This window comes from Rhinatrema bivittatum, chromosome 3 (genome assembly GCF_901001135.1).
Source record: "Rhinatrema bivittatum chromosome 3, aRhiBiv1.1, whole genome shotgun sequence".
Taxonomy (NCBI): Eukaryota; Metazoa; Chordata; class Amphibia; order Gymnophiona; family Rhinatrematidae; genus Rhinatrema; species Rhinatrema bivittatum.
This window is the reverse complement of record NC_042617.1, coordinates 171556627-171569265: the sequence shown is the minus strand read 5'-3', so window position 1 is coordinate 171569265 and position 12639 is coordinate 171556627. Positions and strand designations below refer to the sequence as shown.

At 39.0% G+C, this 12639-nt stretch overlaps 1 protein-coding gene across 2 annotated transcripts in view; it reads right to left on the bottom strand.

The window, feature by feature from the left end:
* Positions 1-1235: 1235 nt before the first annotated feature.
* SRD5A2 (steroid 5 alpha-reductase 2) overlaps positions 1236-12639 on the bottom strand; it is a 229142-nt gene continuing 217738 nt past the window's right edge. For both annotated transcript variants that reach the window (XM_029593943.1, XM_029593944.1), the window contains one exon: positions 1236-7541. In XM_029593943.1, coding sequence (XP_029449803.1) covers positions 7475-7541 — 67 coding nt within the window. In that variant the 3' untranslated portion in view covers positions 1236-7474. The remainder of the gene's footprint in view (positions 7542-12639) is intronic.

The following is a 12639-nucleotide window of genomic DNA, read 5'->3' as shown; positions in this document are numbered from 1 at the left end:
GGGGGGGGGGGGGGGGTGGAACGGGCAGCACACGCAGGGCTCGGCACGCGCAAGTTACAGAAATGTGCACCCCCTTGCGCGCGCCGACCCCGGATTTTATAAGATACGTGCGGTTACACGTGTATCTTATAAAATCCGGCGTACTTTTGTTTGCGCCTGGTGCGCGAACAAAAGTACACGCACGCGCTGTTTTTTAAAATGTACCCCTTACCATATATTTCTGATCTTAATAGGTTTATTCCACAGATTTTGCAGGCACTGCTGTTGTATGTTGATAATAATTTGGCACATTCTAGAAATGCAGAATTCTAATGCCCATATTGATCCTGGAGAAAATTGGACTCTTTGGGCTGTTCCAAAGGCCTCGGCCGCGCCCCTGGAACACCCCTGGGCCGGCTCCACGCCCCCCAACATCCCCCCCCCCCGGAACGCCCCGAACGTCACGCCACCCACCCGACATGACCCTGACACGCCCCTCCTAGCGAAGCCCCGGGACTTATGCGCGTCACGGGGCTTGCGCGCGCCACCGAGCCTATGCAAAATAGGCTTGGCGTGCGCAGGGGCGTTTTAAAAGGGTTTCGTGCGTACCTTATGTGCGTAACCCTTTTAAAATCTATCTCTTTCTTTATTGGATCACCATGAAAATTATATAAAATTGGTATATGTGGGCTTTTGATACCATACATGGTATTTTCCATTCTGTAGTGCAGAATTCTGGTAATTATTGGTCCAGGACATCTGAAGCAGGAACATATGTGGTCCCACTAGTTCATGGAGAACAACATCCTGGGATAATGTTTATGCTGGTCCAATACAAAGCATCACAACTTGGCCAAGAATCCAACACTTTCAATAAGTGACCCTAGTGGCAGAACAATTTAGCTGATCTCACGCACCATGAGATCAGAGCAACTGGAGAAGCTGGTTTATAAATTTAAGAAATACACTGTGGTCTTCATGGGACAGATGCAGGACTGGGACAGATGGAGTCCATCCTGCTGGTAGCCAAGAAAGAAAAGGCAGGAAACCAGGGACAGTTGGAGCAGGCAGTTTAAAACAGAGACAGAGGAAGAGTTGTTCATCTTGGACACCAGCGATTTCCAGCAGACTCTCCAAAATCAAGCCTCATGCATCACCAATGAGAATTTCATAGTCTTGCTCTAGTTCTTGAGAGGATCCCAAATAGGAAAATTTTGGGAACCACTGGTCATGAGTATAAAACAAAATCCAGCAACTTCAGTGTACAACATATTTATTTCACATTCCCAGAAATTTGGTTCAATACAACCACAACACTGGAATGATCCTAAAATATTCTAGGTTCTTCCTGTGAAAACTGACACATAAAAGGGCATATTTTTTTTAGAGGCTTATGTACCTATTACATGAATAAAAAGTGTTAATCCACCAGAGTCAGCCATATCTAAGTGAATTTTTAGCTGCCTGAAATTATGTACGTATTTTCATAACACACAGACTTTCAATAGCATAAAATGCATTCCAGGAGGGCATTTCCGAGGCGTGTTGGGAAATTACATGGCTAGATTGCATTTTTAAAAAAGGATGCAAAATGTAGACGTGCCACTAAAGTGCTTACTTTACACCTTCATTCCATAACAAGGATATGTACATACTTTTACCCACATTAACAATCTGATATTCAAACTCAATATACACAGGTAATGTACTGAAAATCAGCTTGTTTTGTGCAGGTTTAAAGGTACGCACACATATTTGCTATTAGGGGCTCTATTGAGAATTTACCTTTTACTGTCTTGCTTTTCTTCTAATATTATCATGTTTACCTTTGCCACCACTAGCAACTAACATGAAAAAGAACTAGTCAAACCTAGTCCTGATTAATGGGCAGATATTCAATCATGTTAAAAGCAGCAGAGCTAGCTATAGATCTCCCACATTTATGTATTCTCAATGAGATAAAAAAACAGAAAAAAATTGAGGACTATGAAATTTATATTTAACTTACGACATTTATTTATGTATTTTTGCTAGTAGTGCTGCTTTAAGGTTCTTGACTGCAATTGACCAGGTTTTTGTGTATTAGGTCTGTCCCTATCTGTACTGCATACATCCTGAGAAACTAGCTGATAAACCTGCAGAGAATAAATGAGAAGCAGATTGCTATGTCTCCTTTAAGATGATCCTTTTCAGTCTACTAATTCACCCCATTAGGAGGATGTTCCAGTTTTCAATGACTGGAACAAGAGTCATTCTGCTAGTTCTGCAGGCAGTGCTGTGGAGGTGATATGGCCTGCCTGCCTTCTTGGAGTACTGTCTTCCAGGAGAGGATAAAGCTGAGTTCTGTGAAAGAAGCAATGGTCACATCATAAAGCAGTAAAGTAGAAGACCAAAGGAACAGGTGAGTGAGTCCTGTTATTCTTCAAACTTGAGAAACTTGCAGACTATTTTGAACTGGATGATGAAAAATCAGGCTCACTTCACCTGGGGCCAATTTGACACCAAAAAAGCTTGAAATCTGAACAACGGTTTTAAAAATTTGTATTTTAGCAAATGGATTTAGAACAAATGACCCCTTTTTAATCTTCTTCTTTTCACAATTGATTTGCATTGAGGTTCAGTTGAAATTTGCCTCAACCCAAATCATGGTCATTGAAAACAGGGGGTCTAAAGAAGATGCACCATGAACCAACATTAATGTTGGTCAGGGTTTTATTTTCCAGATTAGGACCCATCCTCTAAAACCCATCCATTACAGCAACAATCCTTGGTAGGGAGTCAGAAGGCTGGGGTTCCTTTGGGAATTTAGCATACATAGACCCTGAATTCCCCCCATAGGTCTTTCTGTTCTGTGATAACTGGGTAGTCACTGACACTACTTCTGCAAGGATCCTCAGTCCTGCCAGCTCGAAGAGCAGAAGTAGGGTTCGGAGATTGAATTCAGGTCTTCCTCATGGCAATACTACAGCTGGCTCATCACGCCAATCTAAAAATGGAAGTTTTAAGCATGATCTGATATACTATCAAGTTCAGGTTTTATTAAGTTTAATATTTAATGCAAGAATAAAGATTTCTATGCCTTGTCACTTTTGCCACAGTCTGCCACAAAACTTTAATTAAGTTCTGCATATAGTAACCCTTGGCAGATGCATGTTTTGTAGCCAGCATGGCTCAATGAGGAGGTAGAAATTAAGATCTGGCTGTTGCTGAAGCTCCCCTTTCTTCCTTTGAAGACTATGTAGAACTTCTGTAAATTAGTCAGAATATAGAGGAGGACTGAGGTTATTTCATATATAATAGGTTTCCAGTTAAGACACTAAATAGTTTAAAAGCTGACTATATGGTTAGATTTGCTAATTGCTTTTCATACATTGGTTATCTAAGCAACTGATATAAAGCGATATCACTGTGGGGAATCAAAGGCCACTTCATAATGTATTTGCTATATTATAAAATTGATTTAGTTCGCAGCCACAAGTCATATGATAAAATATTTCCATATGATTTTACAGGAAGTGCTGTTCTTTTTATACAGATTATGACAGAGATAAGCATAAGCATGAAAGAACAGCATTTAGAGATTATAGGGTAACATTTTAAATTAATGCATAATACAATCTATAGAATATCTGGATATTCTTTTTGACTCATGATTACATGCGTTACCATACTTGTGCAAAAGGATAAAAGTCAGGTTTTATGGTCCCATAAAGCCCTAAAAGGGTCATTTTCAAAAGCATTTAGGTACATAAATGGGCTTTTTGAAAAATTCCCCAGGAGTTGTACTCATCAAAGTGTTTTTGCATGTATTTTTCGGCATACTGCAAAGAGGCAGAGTTGGAGGGGGCAGAGAATCATTTATGAGTGTACTGTCGATTTTCAAACGTATTGTGCATAAATGTTCATGTGAACATTTTACACCTCCCCTTAGAGGCATAAATGTGTGCGCATATGCCATTCAACAATCCGTGCAGCCCTAATTTTCCAAGCGGACTTGGCGTTGGAGTCTGCTATGAAATTATGGGCTGAAGGCTGGGCATACACGCAGACTTCAGCCTAAGCATGCTATTATAAGATTGGGCACAATAGCACTCCAGGATAGAGTTCCAGACATTATCTGGCTATTGAATTCTAAGTGATGCTTGGCTTGTACCTTACAGCTTAACCAGGGTAATTGTGAAATATAGTAATGAACTTTAGAAGAGCATATTATTCTTTACATTAATGTATACTTTGTGTGTTTTTTGAAACCAAAATTCAAGCCTATAGAATAATCTTCCATGTGTATTTTAACCTGAACTTCTGCTGCTATCTAAAAACACTTTCCCTTTGGTCTCATGTCTTGCAGTGTTAACAGGACTGTGTGAACTTTTTTTTTAAAGTTTGGAAATTAGTTTGCTAAATGTGCAAAAATGTTTGTGGGTTGTTGAATTAATTCATTGGACGTTTTCTGAAAAAACAAAATGTGATGCATAGTCCTCAACCTGGTGAATCTTTATTATAGTTCAAGCAAATTTGCCTGAGTGGCAGGGTCCAGGGCAGTTAGATCAGTGCTTCCCAAACTTGTTCTGGGGATCCCATAGCCAGTCGGGTTTTCAGGATATCCACAATGAATATGCATGAGATAAGTGTGTATATTATGGGGACTCAGTTTATGCAAATTCATTGATAATATATCCTGAAAACCCAACTGGCTGTGGGGTCTCTAGGACAGGTTTGGGAAGCCCTGAGTTAGTTTCAATGCCAAGTCCCTATTTCTGAGGGATTCTGTTTTGAACCTGTTTAGATTTCTCTTCGATTTGCAAGGGAAAAATTCTGAATCACATCATCAGCAAATTGGAAAAAAAAAAATCTGATAATTCTATCTACCTCAAACCAGCTTGAAATTCATATGTTCAAGTTCGGCTTACAACTGCTTGGTTTCATACCTCTAGTTAACATCACTTGATGCACTGAAGAACCATACTATGCAAAGTAGCCTAATATTTTGGATATTTGCATATGCAATGGTTGATTACATATAGTACTAGTGACATAACTGTACAGATGGCAGAAAGTGTTAGATCTTTTACCAATTCCTCGCTGCAGTAGTACCTGAATGTTATCACCCTTTCTAGAATGTGAAATAAAGAAAAAGGCTCTGTTTCATAAGAATTTTTTCTATAGGAAGGAAAAGGAGCAAATCTTTCCCAAACAGGACCCAGTAAGAAATCATGCACATCGCTATTATTATTATTATTATTATGAATTTGTTTAGCGCATATCAAATGTATGCAGCGCTCTACTAAGGCACAGTCCCTACTCCTTGGAGTTTACAGTCTAGTTAGGACATTTCAATAACCACAAATAAAAGAAGCTTTGCGCAGACAGGTAGACTTTAAAAGCATTGCTCGCACAAAAATGGTCCCATACATGCGTATTTGGGGTCGCGCGCGAGCAACGTGAATTTTAAGAAGCCGGGAACTACGTGCATACATACCTGTGTGCGCGTAAAGAAGAAGGGGGCAGAAAAGGGGCGGGGCATGGGCAATCCAGGGTGGGGCCAAGACTTACATGCGTAACTCTGAATTTTGCAAGGCAACGTGCACCTTGTTACCTGTGAAACTTTACTACTATTCCTGATGAAGCACAAGTCTGGAGATTTTTTGCCTGAACACTTTGGGAGGAGGAGGGAGGGAGGGAGAGAGAATCTGACACTCCCACAGTAAGAAGGGCACTTTCAACTGGGTGGGTTTTGGGGGGATGGTGTCACATTGGTTTGCCTAGGGAGCAAGGATCTGTAGACCCTTGTAACACCCCACCCTGAGTTGAAAGTGCTTTAACCCACAGTTGGACGTAGGTTGTGTAGGTGCGACTACATCCCCTTATGCAATAAGGGGATCAGCGCCTCCACAATGCACATCCACCACGTGGCAAAACTAATAGCACTCATCACATGCAAATGCACGTTGATAAGGCAATTATTTACTCACCCAAAATTCAAAAATAAAAATGTGCATCCAATACTCACAATTCTGAACATTCTCAAAAGCAGAAAATACTGCTTTTCTGTACATACTCTGACTTAATATCATAGCGATATTAAGTTTGAGGAATGAAAGATTAAAAAAAAAAAAAAAAAAGTTTAAAAAAAGTGCAGGCGGTCAGGTTCGGGGAAACGGACACTCAGTTAAACAGCATCTATTTTCCAAACCCGTGGCTGTGCGCCGGTTAGAAAACAGGCGCTGATAAATTCAGCGTCTGTTTTCTTAACTGGCAGACAGCTGTGGACAGCTGGGCTCTCCCGGATATACGTTGTCAAGGAGGCGCTAGGGGCACACAATCGATCTAGCGCCTCCTTGACAGGGCGACCCCTAATTAGAATATAGCATGGCGCCCCCAGGAGAGGTGCCTGGGGGTGCATTAGGAAAGCGGGCGCTGAATACTCAGCACCCACTTTCTGCGCATTTTAATTGTGTTGGCCCCACAGAGTGTCAGATTGTTTCTCTGACAGAGATGCTCTCTCTCTCCTCCCCCCCTCCCCCCACTCCCATGGTCATGTGTGTGAGTACGTGCTGAAAGGCTACACACAACATGGGGCGGCGATATTTTAAATTAAGCGTATCTTTGCTCGCACACCCAACACGCGCATTTATGGGCACACGCACGCTCCTTTTAAAATTTACCAGTAAGACAACATGGCCATAACAGAAAATTTTAAATAGGTGGTTGGTTGTAGGATTAAATTTCATTTAGAATATTAATTATCCTCAGATATGATGCTGGGGTCTTTCAACTATTTAAGGAGAACACAGGTAATGTATATTACTAGTCATTAGACAAAAACAAATTAGAGGTTTTGAGTTAAAATGAGGCCACTGCAACTTTGTAAATGCACGTTATAGTAGTTTTCTTACTACTTTGTTCTTATAATAGTTTTTCTTTCCCTCATTATAAACACGCATAACTTTTGTGATCACTGGCAGACGAAAGAAGATATCAGAGTTGTCGATATGAAAATAGCCGATTAACAGTTACATTAGATTCTTGGTCACATTTTTCCTAGCCAAACTTGTTTAAGATACAAAGCACAAACTGCATATTCACACAGAATAACAATGTCCAGAACATCTCAGGTGATCCAGTAGTAGCACCGTGCATTGACAATCGATGATCTTCTCACTCACTGTCTGTCCTGCCAGGGATGGAGAGGCAATGCTTAGTCCCAGGTTTGGAGGCTAAGAGGGTTCTTTATCACTTTTATCCAATGTCTCTTACCCTCCCCCCATGAAGTCGGCCTGGTGCAGAGAGAAACAATTTGAGTGTGTTTAGAAGCCTTGACAGCAAGAACTCATGCTGCAAGGCCCTGATACACAATAGGGTGACCAGCATATTTTTAAGTTAGATTTTGGCTGTATAAATGTGATAAGTACCGGTACATGTAACTGTAAAATACAGCAAGACCTAGAAATTGAATGCCACAATAAAATCACTTTCATCTTAGTGTGTTTTTTTTTTAGAAAATAAAAGGAATCAGGGCCTTCCTGGATTTGGGGTAGTCTGCAAACATCCGGAGATAATACCTGTAAGAAGTAAATACAGCAGAAAGTAAATGGCACAAAGGTATAAGGATAGAATTTAGACAGATTAAAGAACATTTTTCTATTTGAGTCTCTGCAAAATGGACAGAGATCCAAACCATTTGTAAGAATGATGAATCACCTGTATTCCTGCTTTGCCAGATATTCTGTCCTCTGGCAAAACAGACAGGCTCTATCTGTTGGGTGCATGAATAACATTTATTGCTTATATAACATCATCAGTATACGTGGCCTGTACAAAATGATTCACGTGTAGGGATGCTCAAGCAATTCAAAGCCAAGCTCAAAGCAGGAGAATTTCAGCCTGGTTCAATTTTGACAGTCTTTTCTTATTTTACCCATGTTCTTCAGGGGAAATCTATTGGATTGGCATATTTGGAGAGAATGCAAAAGAAATTAGAAAAATCTGATATGGCTGCTAAAAGTTTGCTTTGGAATTTTATAAAATCCAAAGCATAGACTACTTGGTAATCATATCAGTTCTGAAGAAAACTGGAATCTTTATAGGTTGTGATACCTTTCCCAGGAGCAATAAGAATGACATTGTAGAAGGGTGGGCCCTTAAACTTGGCCCCTTTTGTCACCCGAGTATGGCTCTTGGAGAAGTTCTAGGAGGGGGAATCTCTTGACCTCTTTTCGGGGGTTTTGCAAATTATTACTAACGTTTCTGAATGTCTGACTGAAAAGAATGACTTTATGAGAAAAGACTGATACAGACTTTCAGCCTGAACAGCCAGCAGGTGGGAGTATATTGCAGAAGAAACTGTATATATTAACTAATCGGAAAGGTTTTGAATAGAACCCTACTGCTAGGGTTGCCAACTTTCTACTATGAAAATTGCGAATGCTTGCAGGGGCCGGGTAAAACTTTCACCGATGGGGTACTTCTGCTTCCACACATGACTATTATTCCCCTCCTCGTCCCCCATTTTGGAAAACACATTTTGTTTTGAAAGGAAATAAAAAACATTTGTCATTTATCAGGTCACATATATTTTCTAATCAATGTAAACACAGAGATTTTAAAAAGATATTCTTTAGCCTGGATGGGAATTTTCCCTTTCTTTATTGAACTTCCAGTGCGCCAATACATAACATCTTCTGAAGTAAATACAGTTTTACAAAATTTGTTTACAAAAGCCTGCACAGCCTTGTATACTTTTTCACATTGTGCTGTCTAAAAGAAAACTTCAAAGTGTTTGAATATCGTTTGTGGCATTTTTTTGGTTCAGCATTGTAAAGAGGAAACAGTTTGGCATTACTAAGACACGGTCAATAAAATCTCCTGTAACATACAATATCTCATATATATTAGAAACTAGTCACCAAGAATTCAAAAAAAGACTTAAGACCTTTCTTTTCAAACAAGCCTTCCCAGACGCTTAATTCTACTCTGACGGACAGACATCCTATATATTAGGTATCTCCTAATCATGGACACCACACCAAGTCCTTTTTTAAGACTCTGCAACGGAACAACTATCTTTGAGTTCAAAAAATTCATTTCTATATATATATTTGGCACTGTTAATACGCCTTTATTCTACATTAAATAGTTATACTGCTTATATTAAATAATATAATTTTTATGTATTACCAGTTAAACTATAATTTATTTTATCACTATGTTAAATTGTCATCTAGTTAAATTGTCATCTAGTATTACCAGTTAAACTATAATATTTATTTATCACTATGTTAAATTGTCATCTAGTTATATTGTTCCATATGTTCTACTGTTCTATGTAAAGCTCCGCTCTCTGTTGGGCAGTTCATTGTTTTATGTAAACCGGAGTGATTTGTAGTCCCTACAAGAACTTCGGTATATAAAAATTAAAAATAAATAATAAATAAATATAGACTTGCCACAACAAAATGTTTTCTAATTATGCATATATGTTAAACTAGTTTTTGGATCTCTCATACATTTTAGGGCTTATTTGTCATGCCTCAGTGGCAAAAGACAATTTTTCTCTTTTCCTTCATTTAGCCCATCACTGGTCCAAAACATTTTTTATATATGCAAATAAAACCCGAGACAATAGACATTATCTTTAGCTCGATCAAAACCCTGGTTAAGGAAATTGCTGCAAAAGGCCACTTGAGACTTAAGATTACTTTCAAAAGCTAGAGAGATCTCTAGCCGAGAATGGGGAAATTGTTTACTGTTCAACAATTTCAAGATTATTCCACAAACATGGCATGTATAGGAGGGCAGCAAAAAAAAAAAAAAAAAAAAGAAACGCCATATAATGTGCCACATAGTGTTTGCAAAGAGTTAAGGGATGCTGCATGCATGTTGCAAAGGTTTTGTGGTCTAATGACACCAAACTGGAACTTTTTGATTTTAGTGCAAAGTGATATGTGGCATAACACAAATACTACACCCCAGCCCTGCTAACACCATTCCTACTGCAAAGCATAGTGTTAGCAGGATTATGATTCACTTTTCAGCCAGAACAAAGGGAATGTCATTGAATAGCCCAGTCTTGTCCCTTTTCTGAATCCACAGAAAATCTTTTGTAAGACTTTAAAACTGCAGTCCACTCCACAGATGATTCCCAACTAAACTGAAAGAACTTGAGTTTTTCTGCGAGAAAAATGGATGCACCTGTATCATCCCAATGTGCAAAGTTGGTAGACATTTCTCCTAAATGACACTTGGCTGTTATAATTGCAAAAGGGGTTTCCACTTTCCACCAGTATTGAGACAAGAGTTGTGAAGACTATTGCAAGGCACTGAATATCAGTAACTTGTGCTTGCTAATAGATTATATCTAGCTCGCACAGTCTGTAGCAAACAGTATAATTCTTTAAGAATCATTAATCATATTTCATGATTGGTACAGCTTAAACAGATGAAGAGAGTAACTGTTCCTCCATGAACAAAACTTTTTTTGTCTCTCTCAGATGGAATATGCAAAACTTTTTTTTTTAAGTATTTGAAGAAAAGGATCCTCTGAAAACATGCCATTAGAGATGTTACTCTCCCACAGAAATAGAAAATAAGTCTCAGCAATAGAAACTATTTGGCCAGTTCTCAATAAAAATATTTTACCCAATTACTCTTGTTTCTCCCTTGAGCCAGCAATCACCAGATTTTATGTTAACAGAAAGCAGCAAATAATCTACACTTGATACACAAGGAAACAGTAAACTGTGGACTTATAGACAATTGCAAAAGGCAATAAGTTAACTTTGATATAGTAACAGATGGTGCTGGAAGACACTCAAATGTTATGGGTCATGGAAACGCCCATCACAATATAATTATGCCAGAATGAATGGTTATCAATGGCCAGAAATTAGACTATCCTCACAGTCTTTAAGCAGTACAGGAATCGCATTTGTAATATATCTATAATTATTTCACAATTAAAGTGTACAGTATGTTGAATAGACTGTAAAACTCCTATTTTAATGCATTTTAGTTGTATTTTTAGATAGAATATGAAATCTTTCAAAGATGTGTAGAAACTTTTGCAAGGTACAGCAACATACTATGGCTAGGAGCTGGGATGTATCCTTAGCATGGAGCATAAAAAATGGACAGAATGGATGGGCTCATTTGTTTTTTTTTTCTGGAGTCATCTGTAGTGTTACTAAACAAAAGCCCAAAGTGGCTCAAATGATCAGAATAGGGAATAAGTATGCCAACAGAGAGGAAAAATGAACATTTACTTGAATTAGAGGTTGCATCCACAAACAACCTATTTCTGTAACTTGAAAGCGTATTTCTGCTCACAACCTGCTTGTTTTAGGTAGACATTTTTCTTTACAGACGTGATCAAAAAATTCAGTGCACGAGAAAGAGTAGTTGACTTTGATGCATAGCTCAGCTTTAACAAGCTCTGGTCACATTCTATTCCTCTCATCTGTCCAAAGATTTTTCATTAGTGAAACGCATGCTCTACATGAGCATTGCTCACTGGTATTGCATGTTCCACTATATTTTTAAGATTTGGTGGTTGACAGTTTTTTAGAAATACAACCTGTGTGTCAACCTCAGTGGTTTATTTGCGTTTTGGGACTATGGCCTTCAAAATGCAGTACTCCTTGAATAATTCATCTCTATTCACCTGTATTTTGAAGGAGGAAACAAGATCAATGAGATCATTAAAGGTGAACACATTATCTAAATTTAAAATACTAACCTTCTTAAAGGGGTTGTGTCAAATGGAAACCACTTATTCAAGTAGTCAAGACACTGCTGATATACATTCAATGCTTCTTTCCTGAACTATCTTTCTTCACTGTCACACGACTTGGAAAGATTAGTGTTCACTGAATATCCCAAAAACAGATCATCAATTTTTGTGTGTGTGTGTGAGAGAGAGCGAGAGAACCTAGCCATAATACCCTCACACTAGATAGGTTTTTATATCCTATGGGAGGCCCACCTAGTGACTCGAGGTGAGGTTTAGGTATTAGTGTAGGGGTTAGGGGCCACTTTGACATTCAAAGTGAGACGTACGAACAGAACAGTGCTCTCTAGTGAAGATTTGATGACCCTCGGAGTGAGGACACTCACCCAAAGATGAAATTTGTGCAATGTTCTTTCAGCCTAGCTTGATGTTACCAGATAGAGAGTCCATCAAGCTAGGTTGAGAGAACATTGCACAAATCTCATCATTGCACAAATCTCATCTTTGGGTGAGTGTCCTCACTCCGAGGGTCATCAAATCTTCACTACAGAGCACTGTTCTGCTCGTACGTCTCACTTTGAATGTCAAAGTGACCCCTAACCCATACACTAATACCTAAACCTCACCTCGAATGACTAGGTGGGCCTCCCATAGGGATATAAATACGTATCTAGTGTGAGGGCATCTCTCTGCATGCATGCATCTCTCTCTCTCTCTCCGAGCTTCAAACTACCAAAACTGACATCCACAAAAAAACATCACAGGTGTTGCAAGCTATCACACAGCTTAATACTACTGAAAACGTTGTAGCTAAAATCAGCATTAAAGCCATGCAATAGGGCTTCGCTAAATGGTAAACCCACTCCTCCTCTTTTTCGGATTTGCACCGCACCATACAATATGGTGCTATCGCATGCGTTAAAGGCATTTTCGCA